The sequence below is a fragment of the Trachypithecus francoisi genome, unplaced genomic scaffold (genome assembly GCF_009764315.1).
Source record: "Trachypithecus francoisi isolate TF-2019V2 unplaced genomic scaffold, Tfra_2.0 Lachesis_group17, whole genome shotgun sequence".
NCBI classification, from domain to species: domain Eukaryota; kingdom Metazoa; phylum Chordata; class Mammalia; order Primates; family Cercopithecidae; genus Trachypithecus; species Trachypithecus francoisi.
Window position 1 is genome coordinate 83,170,870 of NW_022681462.1, and position 12,986 is coordinate 83,183,855.

The 12,986-nt window shown below is 49.2% G+C and overlaps 1 protein-coding gene across 1 annotated transcript; it reads left to right on the forward strand.

Annotated features, from left to right (window-relative positions):
- The first annotated feature begins 1,660 nt into the window (after positions 1-1,660).
- On the forward strand, positions 1,661-3,575 carry LOC117062624. The gene has a single exon (XM_033176383.1). The coding sequence runs from the start codon at positions 2,162-2,164 to the stop codon at positions 2,663-2,665; it is 504 nt and encodes a 167-aa protein (XP_033032274.1). The 5' UTR covers positions 1,661-2,161; the 3' UTR covers positions 2,666-3,575.
- The last annotated feature ends 9,411 nt before the right edge of the window (positions 3,576-12,986 follow it).

Below are 12,986 nucleotides of genomic sequence, written 5' to 3' on the forward strand. Positions count from 1 at the left end.
ATTTTTAGTAGAGATGGAGTTTCACCATATTAGGCAGACTGGTCTCGAACTCCTGACCTCAAGTGATCCTCTTGCCTTGGCTTCCCAAAGTACTAGAATTACAGGCGTGAGCCACCAACCATGTCCAGCCGAAAACACCATTTTTTTTTTTTTTGAGACGGAGTCTTGCTCTGCCGCCCAGGCTGGAGTGCAGTGGCCTGCTCTCAGCTCACTGCAAGCTCCGCCTCCCGGGTTCACGCCATTCTCCTGTCTCAGCCTCCCGAGTAGCTGGGACTACAGGCGCCCGCCTCGTCGCCCGGCTAGTTTTTTGTATTTTTTAGTAGAGACGGGGTTTCGCCGTATTAGCCAGGATGGTCTCGATCTCCTGACCTCGTGATCCGCCCGTCTCGGCCTCCCAAAGTGCTGGGATTACAGGCTTGAGCCACCGCGCCCGGCCCGAAAACACCATTTTTAAATGACTGCATACTACTCCATCCAGAAATATTCCATGATTTATTTAATCCATTTCCTTATCCTGGACATTTCCAGTATTACCCAGTCCTTGGAAAGTGCTATTATTATTGTTATTATTTTTCTATTTATTATTTATTTGCTTATTTAGAAACAGGGTCTCTCTCTGTCGCCCAGGCTGGAGTGCACTGGCGCGTTCTCGGCTCACTGCAGTTTCCACTTCCCATGCTCAGGCGATCCTCCCGCCTAAGCCACCTTAGTAGCTGGGACCACAGATGCGCGTCACCACGCCCGGGTAATTTTAAAAAATAAAAATATAGGCCGGGCATAGTGGCTCACGCCTGTAATCCCATCACTTTGGGAGGCCGAGGCGGGCGGATCACTTGATGGTTCGAGACCATCCTGACCAACATGGAGAAACCCCGTCTCTACTAAAAATACAAAATTAGATGGGCATTGTGGCGCATGCCTGTAATCCTAGCTACTCAGGAGGCTGAGGCAGGAGGGTCGCTTGAACCTGGGAAGCGGACGTTGCGGTGAGCCGAGATCGCGCCATTGCACTGCAGCCTGGGCAACAAGATTGAAACTCCGTCTCAAAAAATAAAAAATAAAAATAAATAAAAACAAAAAATATTTTAAGAGATGGAGGGCTCCACATGTTGGTCAGGCTGGTCTCGAACTTCCCGGCTCACTCCTGGGCTCAAGCCATCCTCCCACCTCGTCCTCCAAAAGTGCTGGGATTACAGGAGTGAACCACCGCGCCCGCCGGCGCAATTGTTACCGATGCTGCATTGAGTGCGCGTTCCTTCACTCATCGAAATACATTTACATATATTTTTGTAAAAAACAAAAACGACCCCGCCTCGCGGAGTTAGGAGAAAAGCAGCCGGGAGCGGAGGGTGGGAGGGTGCGGCGGGCTGGGGCTCCGCAGCGTAGCTGGGTGCGGGTCCTGAACCGGCGCAGACGCCTTCCCACGGGGGCCGGGCACCCCGGGCTGGCGGCGGAATGGGCCTGGGGCCCGCAGGTCCCCAGCGTCCCGCCCCAAGGCATGCGCGCGCACCGTCCTTCCCGAGCCGGGTTCCCGGGGCGCGTGGCCGCGGTTTCCTCCCCAGCTGCCCGAGGGGGCTTCCGGGGGCACAGGAAGGTCCCGCCCCGTCCGGGCGGGGCCAGCGCACCGACGTGGCGCCCTCCGCGGCTCTGCTCGCCGGGGACGGCCCGGTGACCTGCACACACCCCTGCCTGCAAGCTGCGCGCGGTCGAGCCGGGCCGTTCTGCTGGGCGACCGGGCCTTATCGTTTTTTAGGATAAATGTCTCGGGCGTATTTCGGGTCGAGGGGCTCGGGTCCCTTATTAGTAAAATTTGCCCCAAGAAGGCTGAGCGCTCTTCTCCGCGCCGAGCCAGAGGACGACTGCTGGAAGGGCTCACCTTTACCTGGAGTCCCTTGGGTGTCTCTCGGAGTTCTCAGAGGAAGAACTTTCGGATGAAGTCGCTTGTGGTGGGGGGGGGTGGCCTCGGGCGGTCGCCAGGGGCGGGAGTCTAATGATGAGGGGCCCCGGAGGGTTTGGGTGGCAACCTCCGGTAACCTTTGGCGCTAGGAAGTTTTTGTTGTTGGCGTTGTTGTTGAACTACTGTAGTAGGAGTGTAATCAACAAGTAGTAGGAGCATAATCAATGCTGTATATGCTGGTGTTGGTGGTGGTGCTGGGTTGGGATGTATACAGGGTCATCCTGGCCCACAGCTTCCTCCCAGGGTAGACTGAAGCTGCAAGGGCCTTCTATTTGTGCGTTTTTCTCCGTGTCAGTCCTCAACACTGAATCTCTAGCTTCACTGCATCAGAGGGGCCTGGAGGAGCCTCCTCTAGGTTTGCAGCCTCAAGGGGCTCTGGTAGGATCCCTCGCTGGTGGAGAAGTGGATATAAGAATAGGAGGGAGGAGTGGCAGCGGCCAGGCAGCCCAGTTTCGCGAAGGCTCTTGGCGCGCCGTGGCCCGCAGGCACCCAGCACGCGCCTTCCCCGCCGCCAGGACGCCCAAGAGGAAGGTCAGCTCCGCAGAAGGGGCCGCCAAGGAAGAGCCCAAGAGGAGATCAGCGCGGTTGTCAGCTAAACCTTCAGCAAAAGTGGAAGCGAAGTCGAAAAAGGCAGCAGCGAAGGATAAATCTTCAGACAAAAAAGTGCAAACAAAAAGGAAAAGGGGAGCAAAGGGAAAACAGGCTTAAGTAGCTAACCAAGAAACTAAAGATTTACCTGCAGAAAACCGGGAAACGAAAACTGAGGAGAGTCCAGCCTCTGATGAAGCAGGAGAGAAAGAAGCCAAGTCTGATTAATACCATATACCGTGTCTTACCAGTGGTCCCTGTCTCCCTTCTTGTACAATCCAGAGGAATCTTTTTATCAACTATTTTGTAAATGCAAGTTTTTTAGTAGCTCTAGAAACATTTTTAAGAAGGAGGGAATCCCACCTCATCCCATTTTTTAAGTGTAAATGCTTTTTTTTAAGAGGTGAAATCATTTGCTGGTTGTTTATTTTTTGGTACAACCAGAAAATAGTGTGGGATGTTGAATTATGGGAGGCTTTGACTGTCTCGGGTGTCAGCTTAACATTCCATAGATGGGGGGTTAGATTTTATATCCTAGAATACAAAGCATATTAAATGGCAGTATGGAGTCAGTCCTGCATTTAATGTCTTGAACATTTTATTTTACTTCTATTCTCATGTTTTTTAGTAGAATTGTTTCCTCAAGAAAACCACTCCTTGATCATGGCGCTTCCTGTCAGAATTGTGTGCACTCTATAACATCTTTGGTTGTGGTAGTCCTGTTTTCCTAATAACTTTGTTACTGTGCTGTGAAAGATTACGGATTTGAATATGTAGTGTACATGCTATCCAGTTGTGAACTGGTGGGCCATATGTAACAGCTGACCAACATGTGAAGAAACTGGTACTTGATAACCTCTTAAGGAAAATTTGCTTCCAAATTTTAAGCTGGAAAGTCACTGGAATAACTTTAAAAAAGAATTACAATACATGGCTTTTTAGAATTTCATTACATATGTTAAGAATTGTGTACAAATTGAAATGTCTGTACTGATCCTCAACCAATGAAATCTCAATTATGAAAATAAAATAAAAAAAGAATAGGAGGGATTGCACACCCTGCCTTGCTGCTGAGGAGGGGCGTTTCCTTCTCTTCTTGGGTAGGCTTGGCCAAGATTAAGGTCATTTTTGCCTGTGCTGGGGAGGAGGGCAGGCGGTGGGTCACCCTTTTTGAGTGTGCTCAAGGCGTTAATAGGTCCCCAGAGGAAGCAGTCCCGCTCTGAGCCAAATTCCACCGTTCCCCTCCTGAATCAAGTCAGTGGCCAGCCTCAGTGGGAAGCAGAGTGGGCTGCTGTGTCCAGACAGGGGGTTGGCCTCATTCCCTGCAGTTCTGAGGAGCCAGGGACACCTGCGGACCTGGGCGAAGTTCATTTGGGCTCCTTGCACCCGTTAAGAATGGCTAATGAAGAGAGTCCTGGGCTCACCTGTACTTAACTGGCTCTGTGATTCCCCTCTTAATGGGCCAGTCACTTGACCTCTCTGAGCTGCGGATTATTCACCTGCAGTGGGTGAACATTCTGCCTTAACCAACTTTTCAAAGAGTGGCTATGGGAAGGCACATAAGGCAGTGCTTATAGAAGGCCCTGGTGGGGCCAGGCGCAGTGTAATCCAAACACTTTTGGAGGCCAAGGCATGTGGATCACTTGAGGTCAGGAGTTGGAGACCAGCCTGGCCAGCAGCTCTGCCAGTCTCTGCTAAAAATACAAAAAAATTAGCTGGGCATGGTGGCACACGACTGTAATCCCATTTACTCAGGAGGCCGAGATAGGAGAATTGCTTGAACCTAGGAGGCAGAGGTTGCAGTGAGCCGAGATCATGCCGCTGCACTCCAGCCTGGATGAGAGAGTGAGGTTCTGTCTAAAAAAAAAAAAAGAAAGAAAGAAGCTGCTGGTCAGCTGAGAGCCTACTCCAGGGCCAATCTGTCCTGTCTCAGGGACTGGCCTCCCTTAGATTCTGACTGCAAGGCCAGAGACTTAGAAATGATTTCTCTCTGTCTCCCTATGTACATGTTCTTACCTAATTACTCATCACATTTGTCCACTGAATATAAAAAATTAGAAATTAAAGAAAGGCATACAGAAGAAAATAAAAATATTGAACCACCTGGTGGTTACATGAGTATGTTATCGAAACTCAACTAATGTAGGTACAGATTATTGTATACAAAGTATAGCTCAATACAGTTTTTATTTTAAAAGTTTATTTTAAAAATCCCGCCACTACTGACATTTTAGAATATTTACTTCTCAATTTTTTTTTTTTTGGTGGGGGAATGGAGTATCCCTCTGTCGCCCAGGCTGGAATGTAGTGGCACGATCTTGGCTCACTGCAACCTCCTCCTCCCAGGTTGAAGCAATTCTCCTGCCTCAGCCTCCCGAGTAGCTGGGATTACAGGCGCCTGCCACCACACCCGGCTAACTTTTTGTATTTTTAGTAGAGATGGGGGTTTCACCATGTTGGTCAGGCTGGTCTTGAACCCCTGACCTGAGATGATCTGCCTGCCTTGGCCTCCCAAAGTGTTGGGATTACAGGCGTGAGCCACCGTGCCCAGCCTACTTCTCGATTTCTTATATATAGTATACATTATATTATAGATACATGTGTAAACATATGTGTGTATATACATATAAATGTATATGTCTATAAATGTAATATATTTATATAGAAGGTAAACGTATATACAATGTAGATGTATATATACATGTAAATGTAGATGTATGTAAACATACATATGTAAGTCTGTGTATATATACACATATGCATACACACAAACACATTTAGAATTTGTTTTGTAAATAAAAATGGATCGAGATGTGCTGTTCTTTGTGAGCTGGGGCTTCTGTAGATGTGACTGGCTGGCGTCTCCATCTTCAGGAGGCCTTACGCACTCTTCACTATGGAGTTGGGCTGGGCCTGCTGGACCCCCAGCCATGCCACAGTGCTTTTTGAACTGGAGTCGCTTGGGATGGGGAGGCAACCTGCACCACAAAAGCAGCACCCCCTGGACTCAGCCAAGCCTCTCTGGTCAGCCCCTCAGAGGATGCGCTAGGCCTGTGGATGAGCCTGGGAAAGAAGGCAATAAGGACGCAACTTCGAAGTGAGAACATCCAGAAACAAGCGGATGACCTGGGTGGGAGGAAGGCCTAGTTGGAGGAGGGCAGTGGCATGGGTTAGGGTCATGAGATGTGTCAGGCAGAACACAGAATCCTGTCTGGCTGATAAAAGGGGGCTTTGCAGAGCTTGGGATAGATAGGGAGGGTTAAGAGCTGGGAGGCAGAAGATGTTTGAGGTGGGGTTGATGAGAGGAAAAGGGTCTCAAGAACTGCCATCTGGATTTCTGTATAGTTGAAGGCCATATGCGAAGGTCTGGCTGCGTAGAATGGGCTATCTACATCCAAAGGGCAGAGAGAGGGGCCCCTCACATGCTGGATGGAGTAGCGGGAGCTGCCTTCATCTCCAGCATGAAATTGGGCTGCTGTCACCATGACAAACTTTCTGATCAGCTGGTCCTCCACCCATTGAACCTAGCAGGGGAATCATACTGTGTTTGTCATGGTGACATATTACGGAGCCAAGTGCTTAAGAGAAAGGAAACGGACTCAGAGAGTCCAGAACGATACCCAGATTGTTTGCAGAATTGAACAGACCTTAGGAACTGGGACTAACACTTGATTCTCTCTCTTCTCACACTGTCTCTCTCTGTCTCTCTCTCCTTTTTTGCTCTCGCTTTGTCGTGCTCTCTCCAAGCCTGTGTTGTTTTTGTTTGGCTCTGCTTGGCCTCCTTTGTTAACAGTATGACTGCAGGTAGGGGAACGTTTCCCCCTGACATCCCTGAATTTACATGCTCCTAGCTTACAGCCTCAGTGGAATTCTCCCCAGAGCCTTCTGTCGACTCCAGAGAAGAATTCTGACTGGTCCTGCTCAATCTGGCACCATCTCATTATTGCGTACTCTGATTACCCAGGCTGGAGGGCTATGGCTGAAGGACCAAGGGCAGCCTGTTTCCAGAAAGAAATGGGATGGAAAGGGGCTGGTCAGCACTAAAACAATAGCAGCTAGAGGCCATTACACATGGTTTTCAGGATAAAGTAAAAAAAATCGGCTGGGCATGGTGGCTCACTCCTATAATCCTAGCATTTTGACAGGCCGAGGCGGGCAGATCACGAGGTCAAGAGATCGAGACCATCCTGGCCAACATGGTGAAACCCCGTCTCTACTAAAAATACAAAAATTAGCTGGGCGTGGTGGCACGCACCTGTAATCCCAGCTACTTGGGAGGCTGAGGCAGGAGAATCGCTTGAACCCGGGAGGCAGAGGTTAAAGTGAGCTGAGATCACGTCACTGCACTCCAGCCTGGCAACAGAGTGAGATTCTGTCTTAAAAAAAAAAAATCAAGATAACAGAGACCCTCCATCAAAAAGCATGCCATCTAGTTAGGGAGATGAACTTGGAATAACAGAGAGCAACAAACACAAAGTGGTACTGGCTGGCTGTCCTCAGACCACTTTGAGACTACTCAGCTCTTGAAAAAATTAGAGTACAAACACTGATATCTCTACTCTGTAACTAATTGACTCACATTTTTTAAGCCACAGCAGCTGGATGAATCAACCCTAGGAAGATGGATTCTAATTATGGTAGGAGTGCAGTGTGGTAAAGCAGAAAACGCAGACAGATTAGAGTTCAAATCCTAGCTCTCTACCAGCTTTGATAATCAACTCAACCTTTTTAAAGACTCAGCAAATAAAATGGACACAATTAGTAGCCTCCTTCCTAGGCTGTTGTGAGGATTAAGATATGCATATTAAGTGTTCAACAGAGGGTATAAATGATTACTCAATAAATGAGATGTGGCCAGGTGCAGTGGCTCACCCCTGTAATCCCAGCACTTTGGGAGGCCCAAGCAAGTGGATCAGTTGAGCTCAGGAGTTTGAGATCAGCCTAGGCTACATGGCGAAACCCCATCTCTACAAAAAATACAAAAATTAGCTGGGTGTTGTGGCTCGCACCTGTGGTCCCAAGCTACTTGGGAGGCTGAGGTGGGAGGATCACTTGAGCCTGGGAGGTCGAGGCTGCAGCGAGCCAAGATTGTGTCACTGCACTCCAGCCTGGGAGACAGAGTGAAACTCTGTCTCAAAAAAATAAACAAAATGCAACCTTATGGTACAGTATTAAGACCTACTACTAACAATGACCCTTGCTGCTGTGGGCAGAAGCCACCCAGGTGCCGAAGCAAGAGACTGAAGGCACAAACTGTTCCAATATAATGAAATACTTAGAATAAGAAAAGTTATACTAGAAATGGGATATAGAGATGATTATATATGGATATTATCAATCGTTAGTTTTAGTATTAATCTCTGCTTTACTATTACAACTGAGGAATAACCAGCTAGTAGAGAGTCAGGAGCTGAAGGAACATTATAAAAAGTGACCAGAAGATAAGGGTGTGAGCCCTCTGTCTGGCCGGGTGCGGCGGCTCACGCCTGTAATCCCAGCACTTTGGGAGGCGGGCGGATCATGAGGTCAGGAGATCCAGACCATCCTGGCTAACACAGTGAAACCCCGTCTTTACTAAAAATACAAAAAATTAGCCAGGCGTGGTGGCAGGTGCCTGTAGTCCCACCTACTTGGGAGGCTGAGGCAGGAGAATGGCGTGAACCTGGGAGGCGGAGCTTGCAGTGAGCCAAGATCATGCCACTGCACTCTAGCCTGGGCAACAGAACAAGACTCCGTCTCAAAGAAAAAAAAAAGAGTGTGAGCCTTCTGTCATGCCCGGGTAAGGGCTGCTTGAGGACACCTTGGTCTAGTGGTAGCGCCAGTGCCTGGGAAGGTACCCATTACTTAGCGGACCATAAAAGGGAGTTTCCCTTTCCTTGGGGGAGTTAGAGAACACTCTGCTCCACTAGCCTCTTGTGGGAGGTCGGACATCAGCCAGGCCTACCCACAGACATCCAGAGGCTTAAACGTCTCCCTGTGGTGCTGTGCTTCAGTGGTCACACTCCTTGTTCACTTTCATGTTCTGCCTATACACCTGGTTCCCCACTTAAGTCCTTAGAAGATAGCAGTAGCAGAAATAGTGAAAGTATTAAAGTCTTTGATCTCTCTGATAAGTGCGTAGAAAAAATGCTGACACATGATATCCTCCCTCTCTGCTTCAGCTACCACAAAGGGAAGGGCCCCCTGTCCGGTGGACACGTGACTTGCTTGACCTTATCAATCACTTGAGATGACTCACTCTCCTTACCCTGCCCCCTTGCCTTGTATACAATAAATAGCAGTGCGTCCAGACATACGGGGCACTACCAGACTTCGCACATTGGTGGTAGTGGCCCCCAGGCCCAGCTGTCTTTCATACTCTCTCTTAGTCTTGTGTCTTATTTTTCTACAATCTCTCATCTTCGCACATGAAGAGAAAACCCACAAGGCCCTGTAGGGCTGGACCCTACATGCTGTCACAGTGAAACTGTTGGAATCCCAGCCCCAGCTCCCTCCCTCTTTACTGAGTGATCCTTGCTTCCCAGGTGTTACCCCAGATGCCTTTCCTGGGCAGAAGTAAGGAATCCCAGCGCTAAAAGGCAGATGGGCAGGATATTTTGAGGACCTACTTTGGGCTGGATCCCTGGCAGCTAGTTTGGCTGCAAGGCCCAGAAGCCCATTAAAGCTGCTGAAGTCAAGGGGGACTTAGAGTAACCATCACAGCATTTCATGGAATTCAGTTGTAGGAGGCAGGATGGGCATCAGCGTCAACACGGTTTCCCAGGTGGCTGCTCTCTCTGTCCATCCTTCCGTCGGGGACTGTGTATGCTCTGCCTCTGCCCTTCTGTTGATCGGGTTCCTTCCCTTGCCCTCGGTCACTGATTTCCACCTGGCACCCTCATGACTGACCCCAAAGGTCTCATGTCCCAGCCTTCACAACCTTCCAATCCTTATGCTGGCACCGACTGACTCTGTCTCTGACTCCACACCGAGTTTCTTGGACAGAAACTGTGGTTGCCTGGCTTTGATCAGGGTCACTTGAGTTCAATGAGCTATGGCTCATTGATGGTAGAAGTGCATTGTGGCACTGCAGCCTCGACCTCCCAGGCTCAAGTGATCCTCCCACCTCAGCCTCCCAAGCAGCTGGGACCACAGGCATGCACCACCACGCCTGGCTAATTTTTGTATTTGTTGTAGAGACAGGGATTCACCACGTTGCCCAGGCTGGTCTCGAACTCCTGACCATCTAGTGACAAGGGATGGCTTATTTCTTTGACAAGGGAACCCTTCTAGCGGTGGATAGCCAGAGAATAGGTATCCCAGGCTATCTCCTCAGCTGCCTGTTCAAATCTGTGCTGGGTTGGTGGGCTGCCTTGTGTTCTAGCTTGGCTGATAACATCTGGAGAAGAAATATTTGGTGATGTGTGAACACTTCGAAATTGAAATTTTGGTGTTAGTTTCCTAGGGCTGCTGTAACAAAGTACCAGAAACCAGGTGGCTTAAAACATAGAAACTTATTGTCCCATAGTTCTGGAGGCTTAGAAGTCCAAAATCAAGGTCATGGCCACTTTCCCTCTGTGTCTGCGTCCTCATATGGCGTTCTCCTCTTTATTTGTATCCACATTTCCCTCTGTTATTTTTTATTTATTTATTTATTTTGGAGACAGATTCCCGCTGTGTTGCCCAGGCTGATGTGCAGTGGTGCAATCATGGCTCACCGCAGCCTCCATCTCCCAGGCTCCTCCCCCATCAGCCTCCCAATAGCTGGGACTACAGAAGTGAGCCACTATGCTTGGCCCATTTCCCTCTTATATAGATATCAGTTCTATTGGATTACAGCCCACCCCAGTGACCTCACCTTAACCTGATTACATCTGCAAAGACCCTGTTTCCAAATAAGGTCACATTCACAGCTATAGGACTTCAATCTATATCTTAGGGAGATACAGTTCAACCTGGTTGTAAGTGTCTATGCTGGGTATGGTGGTGTATACGTATAGTCCAGCTATGTAGGAGGCCAAGGCTGGAGGATCGCTTGAACCCAGGAGTTTGAAACCAGCCTGGGCAACATAGTGAGACCCCCATCTCAAAAAAAGAAAGACTAAAATGTCCATAAATAAAATGTAGTGGAAATACAGCCATGCTTATTCTATGGATAGCTGTGACAGAGACTATACACAAAACTTAATATATTTACGATCTAGGCCTTTACAGAAAAAGTGTGCTATTCCCTGCCTTAAAGGATGGGGTGGGAGTTCACAGGACAGAGAAGGCCAAGGATGTCCTAGGCTGACAGGACAGCAAGGGCAACCACAGCGAAGGTCAGTGGTGCAGCTGGTGGACGGTGGTTCTGGAGCTCTGGAAAACAAGGCATCTCCTGAGTTTGAGTTAAAATAGAAAGCATCTTAGGCCGGGTGCGGTGGCTCAAGCCTGTAATCCCAGCACTTTGGGAGGCCGAGACGTGCGGATCACGAGGTCAGGAGGTTGAGACCATCCTGGCTAACATGGTGAAACCCCGTCTGTACTAAAAAGTACAAAAAACTAGCCGGGCGAGGTGGCGGGCACCTGTAGTCCCAGCCACTCGGGAGGCTGAGGCAGGAGAATGGCGTGAACCCGGGAGGCAGAGCTTGCAGTGAGCTGAGATCCCGCCACTGCACTCCAGCCTGGGCGACAGAGCGAGACTCCGTCTCAAAAAAAAAAAAAAAAAAAAGAAAGCATCTTGAGTTGGAGTTGAATACCCTCAGAATCATGACTTCAGCTTTTCTCCCTGGTGGAGAGGACAGTGTGGGAACTGGAACCCTTTCACAGAAGCAGCTCAGGGCATTATCTGGAAGGAGAAGAGGCCTGGGAGGAGCCCAGGATGTGTGTGCAGTGACCTCAGCCGGTCCACTGGAGAGAAACTCAAGTCAGGCTGACTGTTTTTCTCTGGGAGAGCCAAGGGAGCCCCAGGGGCACTGTGTTGTTTGCTCCTTTCCTGTCTGATTGCATTTTCTCTGGCTGCCCCAGGGGACCTGTTTCTGAGCCTGACGGTCCACTTCCAGAGACCAGGCCTCTTGCAGTGGGAAATGTTTGGGAAGCCCCTTGTGATGTCTCCTGCCTGCCTGGTGCAGAGACTTCCCTTTTCGGTAGTAGCTGGCCTGTGAGTGGTGAGACCACAAAAGATCAAGGGACCCCCCGGAGGGCTCCCTTTTCCAGTGTGTTTGTCAGTTGGCTGTGGTCAGGGAGGCCTGGAGGACATGACCTGCGTTTGGTAAAAATGACCTAATAGCAACCTTGCTAGGTAGATACGGCAGGGGAAATTATCCCTGCTTGACTGTTGAGAAACTGCAGTTCAAAGAATGTTCGCTGATTTGCTCAAGATGGTATGGCTAGTCCTGCCGAGGCTAGGCAGCATCTCTGCCTTCTGCCATCCTGGCCCACCATTTCCTCCTCTCTTCCACCTGCCTCTTCTAGCTCAACCTTTCCCCCTCCTTTTTTTTTTTGTTTGAGGCAGAGTCTCACTCTGTTGCCCAGGCTGGAGTGCAGTGTCATGATCACAGTTCACTGCAGCATTGACCTCCAGGGCTCAAGCAATCCTCCCACCTCAGCCTCCTGAGTAGCTGGGAACACAGATGCACGCCACCACATCCAGCTAAATTTTGTATTTTTTGTAGAGACAGTGGTCTTGCCATATTGCCCAGGCTGGTCTCAAACTCCGGGACTCAACTGATCCTCCCACCTTGGCCTCCCAAAATGTTGGGATTACAGGCGTGAGCTACCACACTCAGCCCATTTCCCCTCTTTTTTTTTTTTTTTTTTTTTTTTGAGATGGAGTCTTGCTCTGTTGCCCAGGCTGGAGTGCAATGGCGTGATCTTGGCTCACTGCAACCTCTGCCTCCTGGGTTCAAGCGATTCTCCTGCTTAAGCCTCCTGAGTTGCTGGGATTACAGGCGTGCGCCACCATGCCTGGAGAATTTTTGTATATTTTTAGTACAGATGGGGTTTCACCATGTTAGTTGGGCTGGTCTCAAATTCCTGTCTTGGCCTCCCAAAGTTTGGGATTATAGGCATGAGCCACTGCACCTGGACTTCACCTCTTTTAATTTATAAGATGACATGGCAGCATTAAAGATAAACATTTAAACAAAAATCTCTCAGCCAGGTGCGGTGGCTCACACCTGTAATCCCAGCACTTTGGGAGGCCAAGGCAGGTTGATCATGAGGTCAGGAGATCGAGACCATCCTAGCTAACATGTTGAAACCCCGTCTCTACTAAAAAAAATACAAAAAATTAGCTGGGTGTGGTGGTGGACACCTATAATTCCAGCTACTCGGGAGGCTGAGGCAGGAGAACGGTGTGAACCTGGGAGGTGGAGCTTGCAGTAAGCTGAGACTGCACCATTGCACTCCAACCTGGGCGACAGAGCGAGACTCTGTCTCAAAAAAAAAAAAAAAGAAAAAAGAAAAGAAAAGAAAGAAAAGA

Coding starts and splice junctions, on each gene's coding strand:
- LOC117062624 (XM_033176383.1), top strand. CDS start 2,162: ATGTATACAGGGTCATCCTGGCCCACAGCTTCCTCCCAGGGTAGACTG.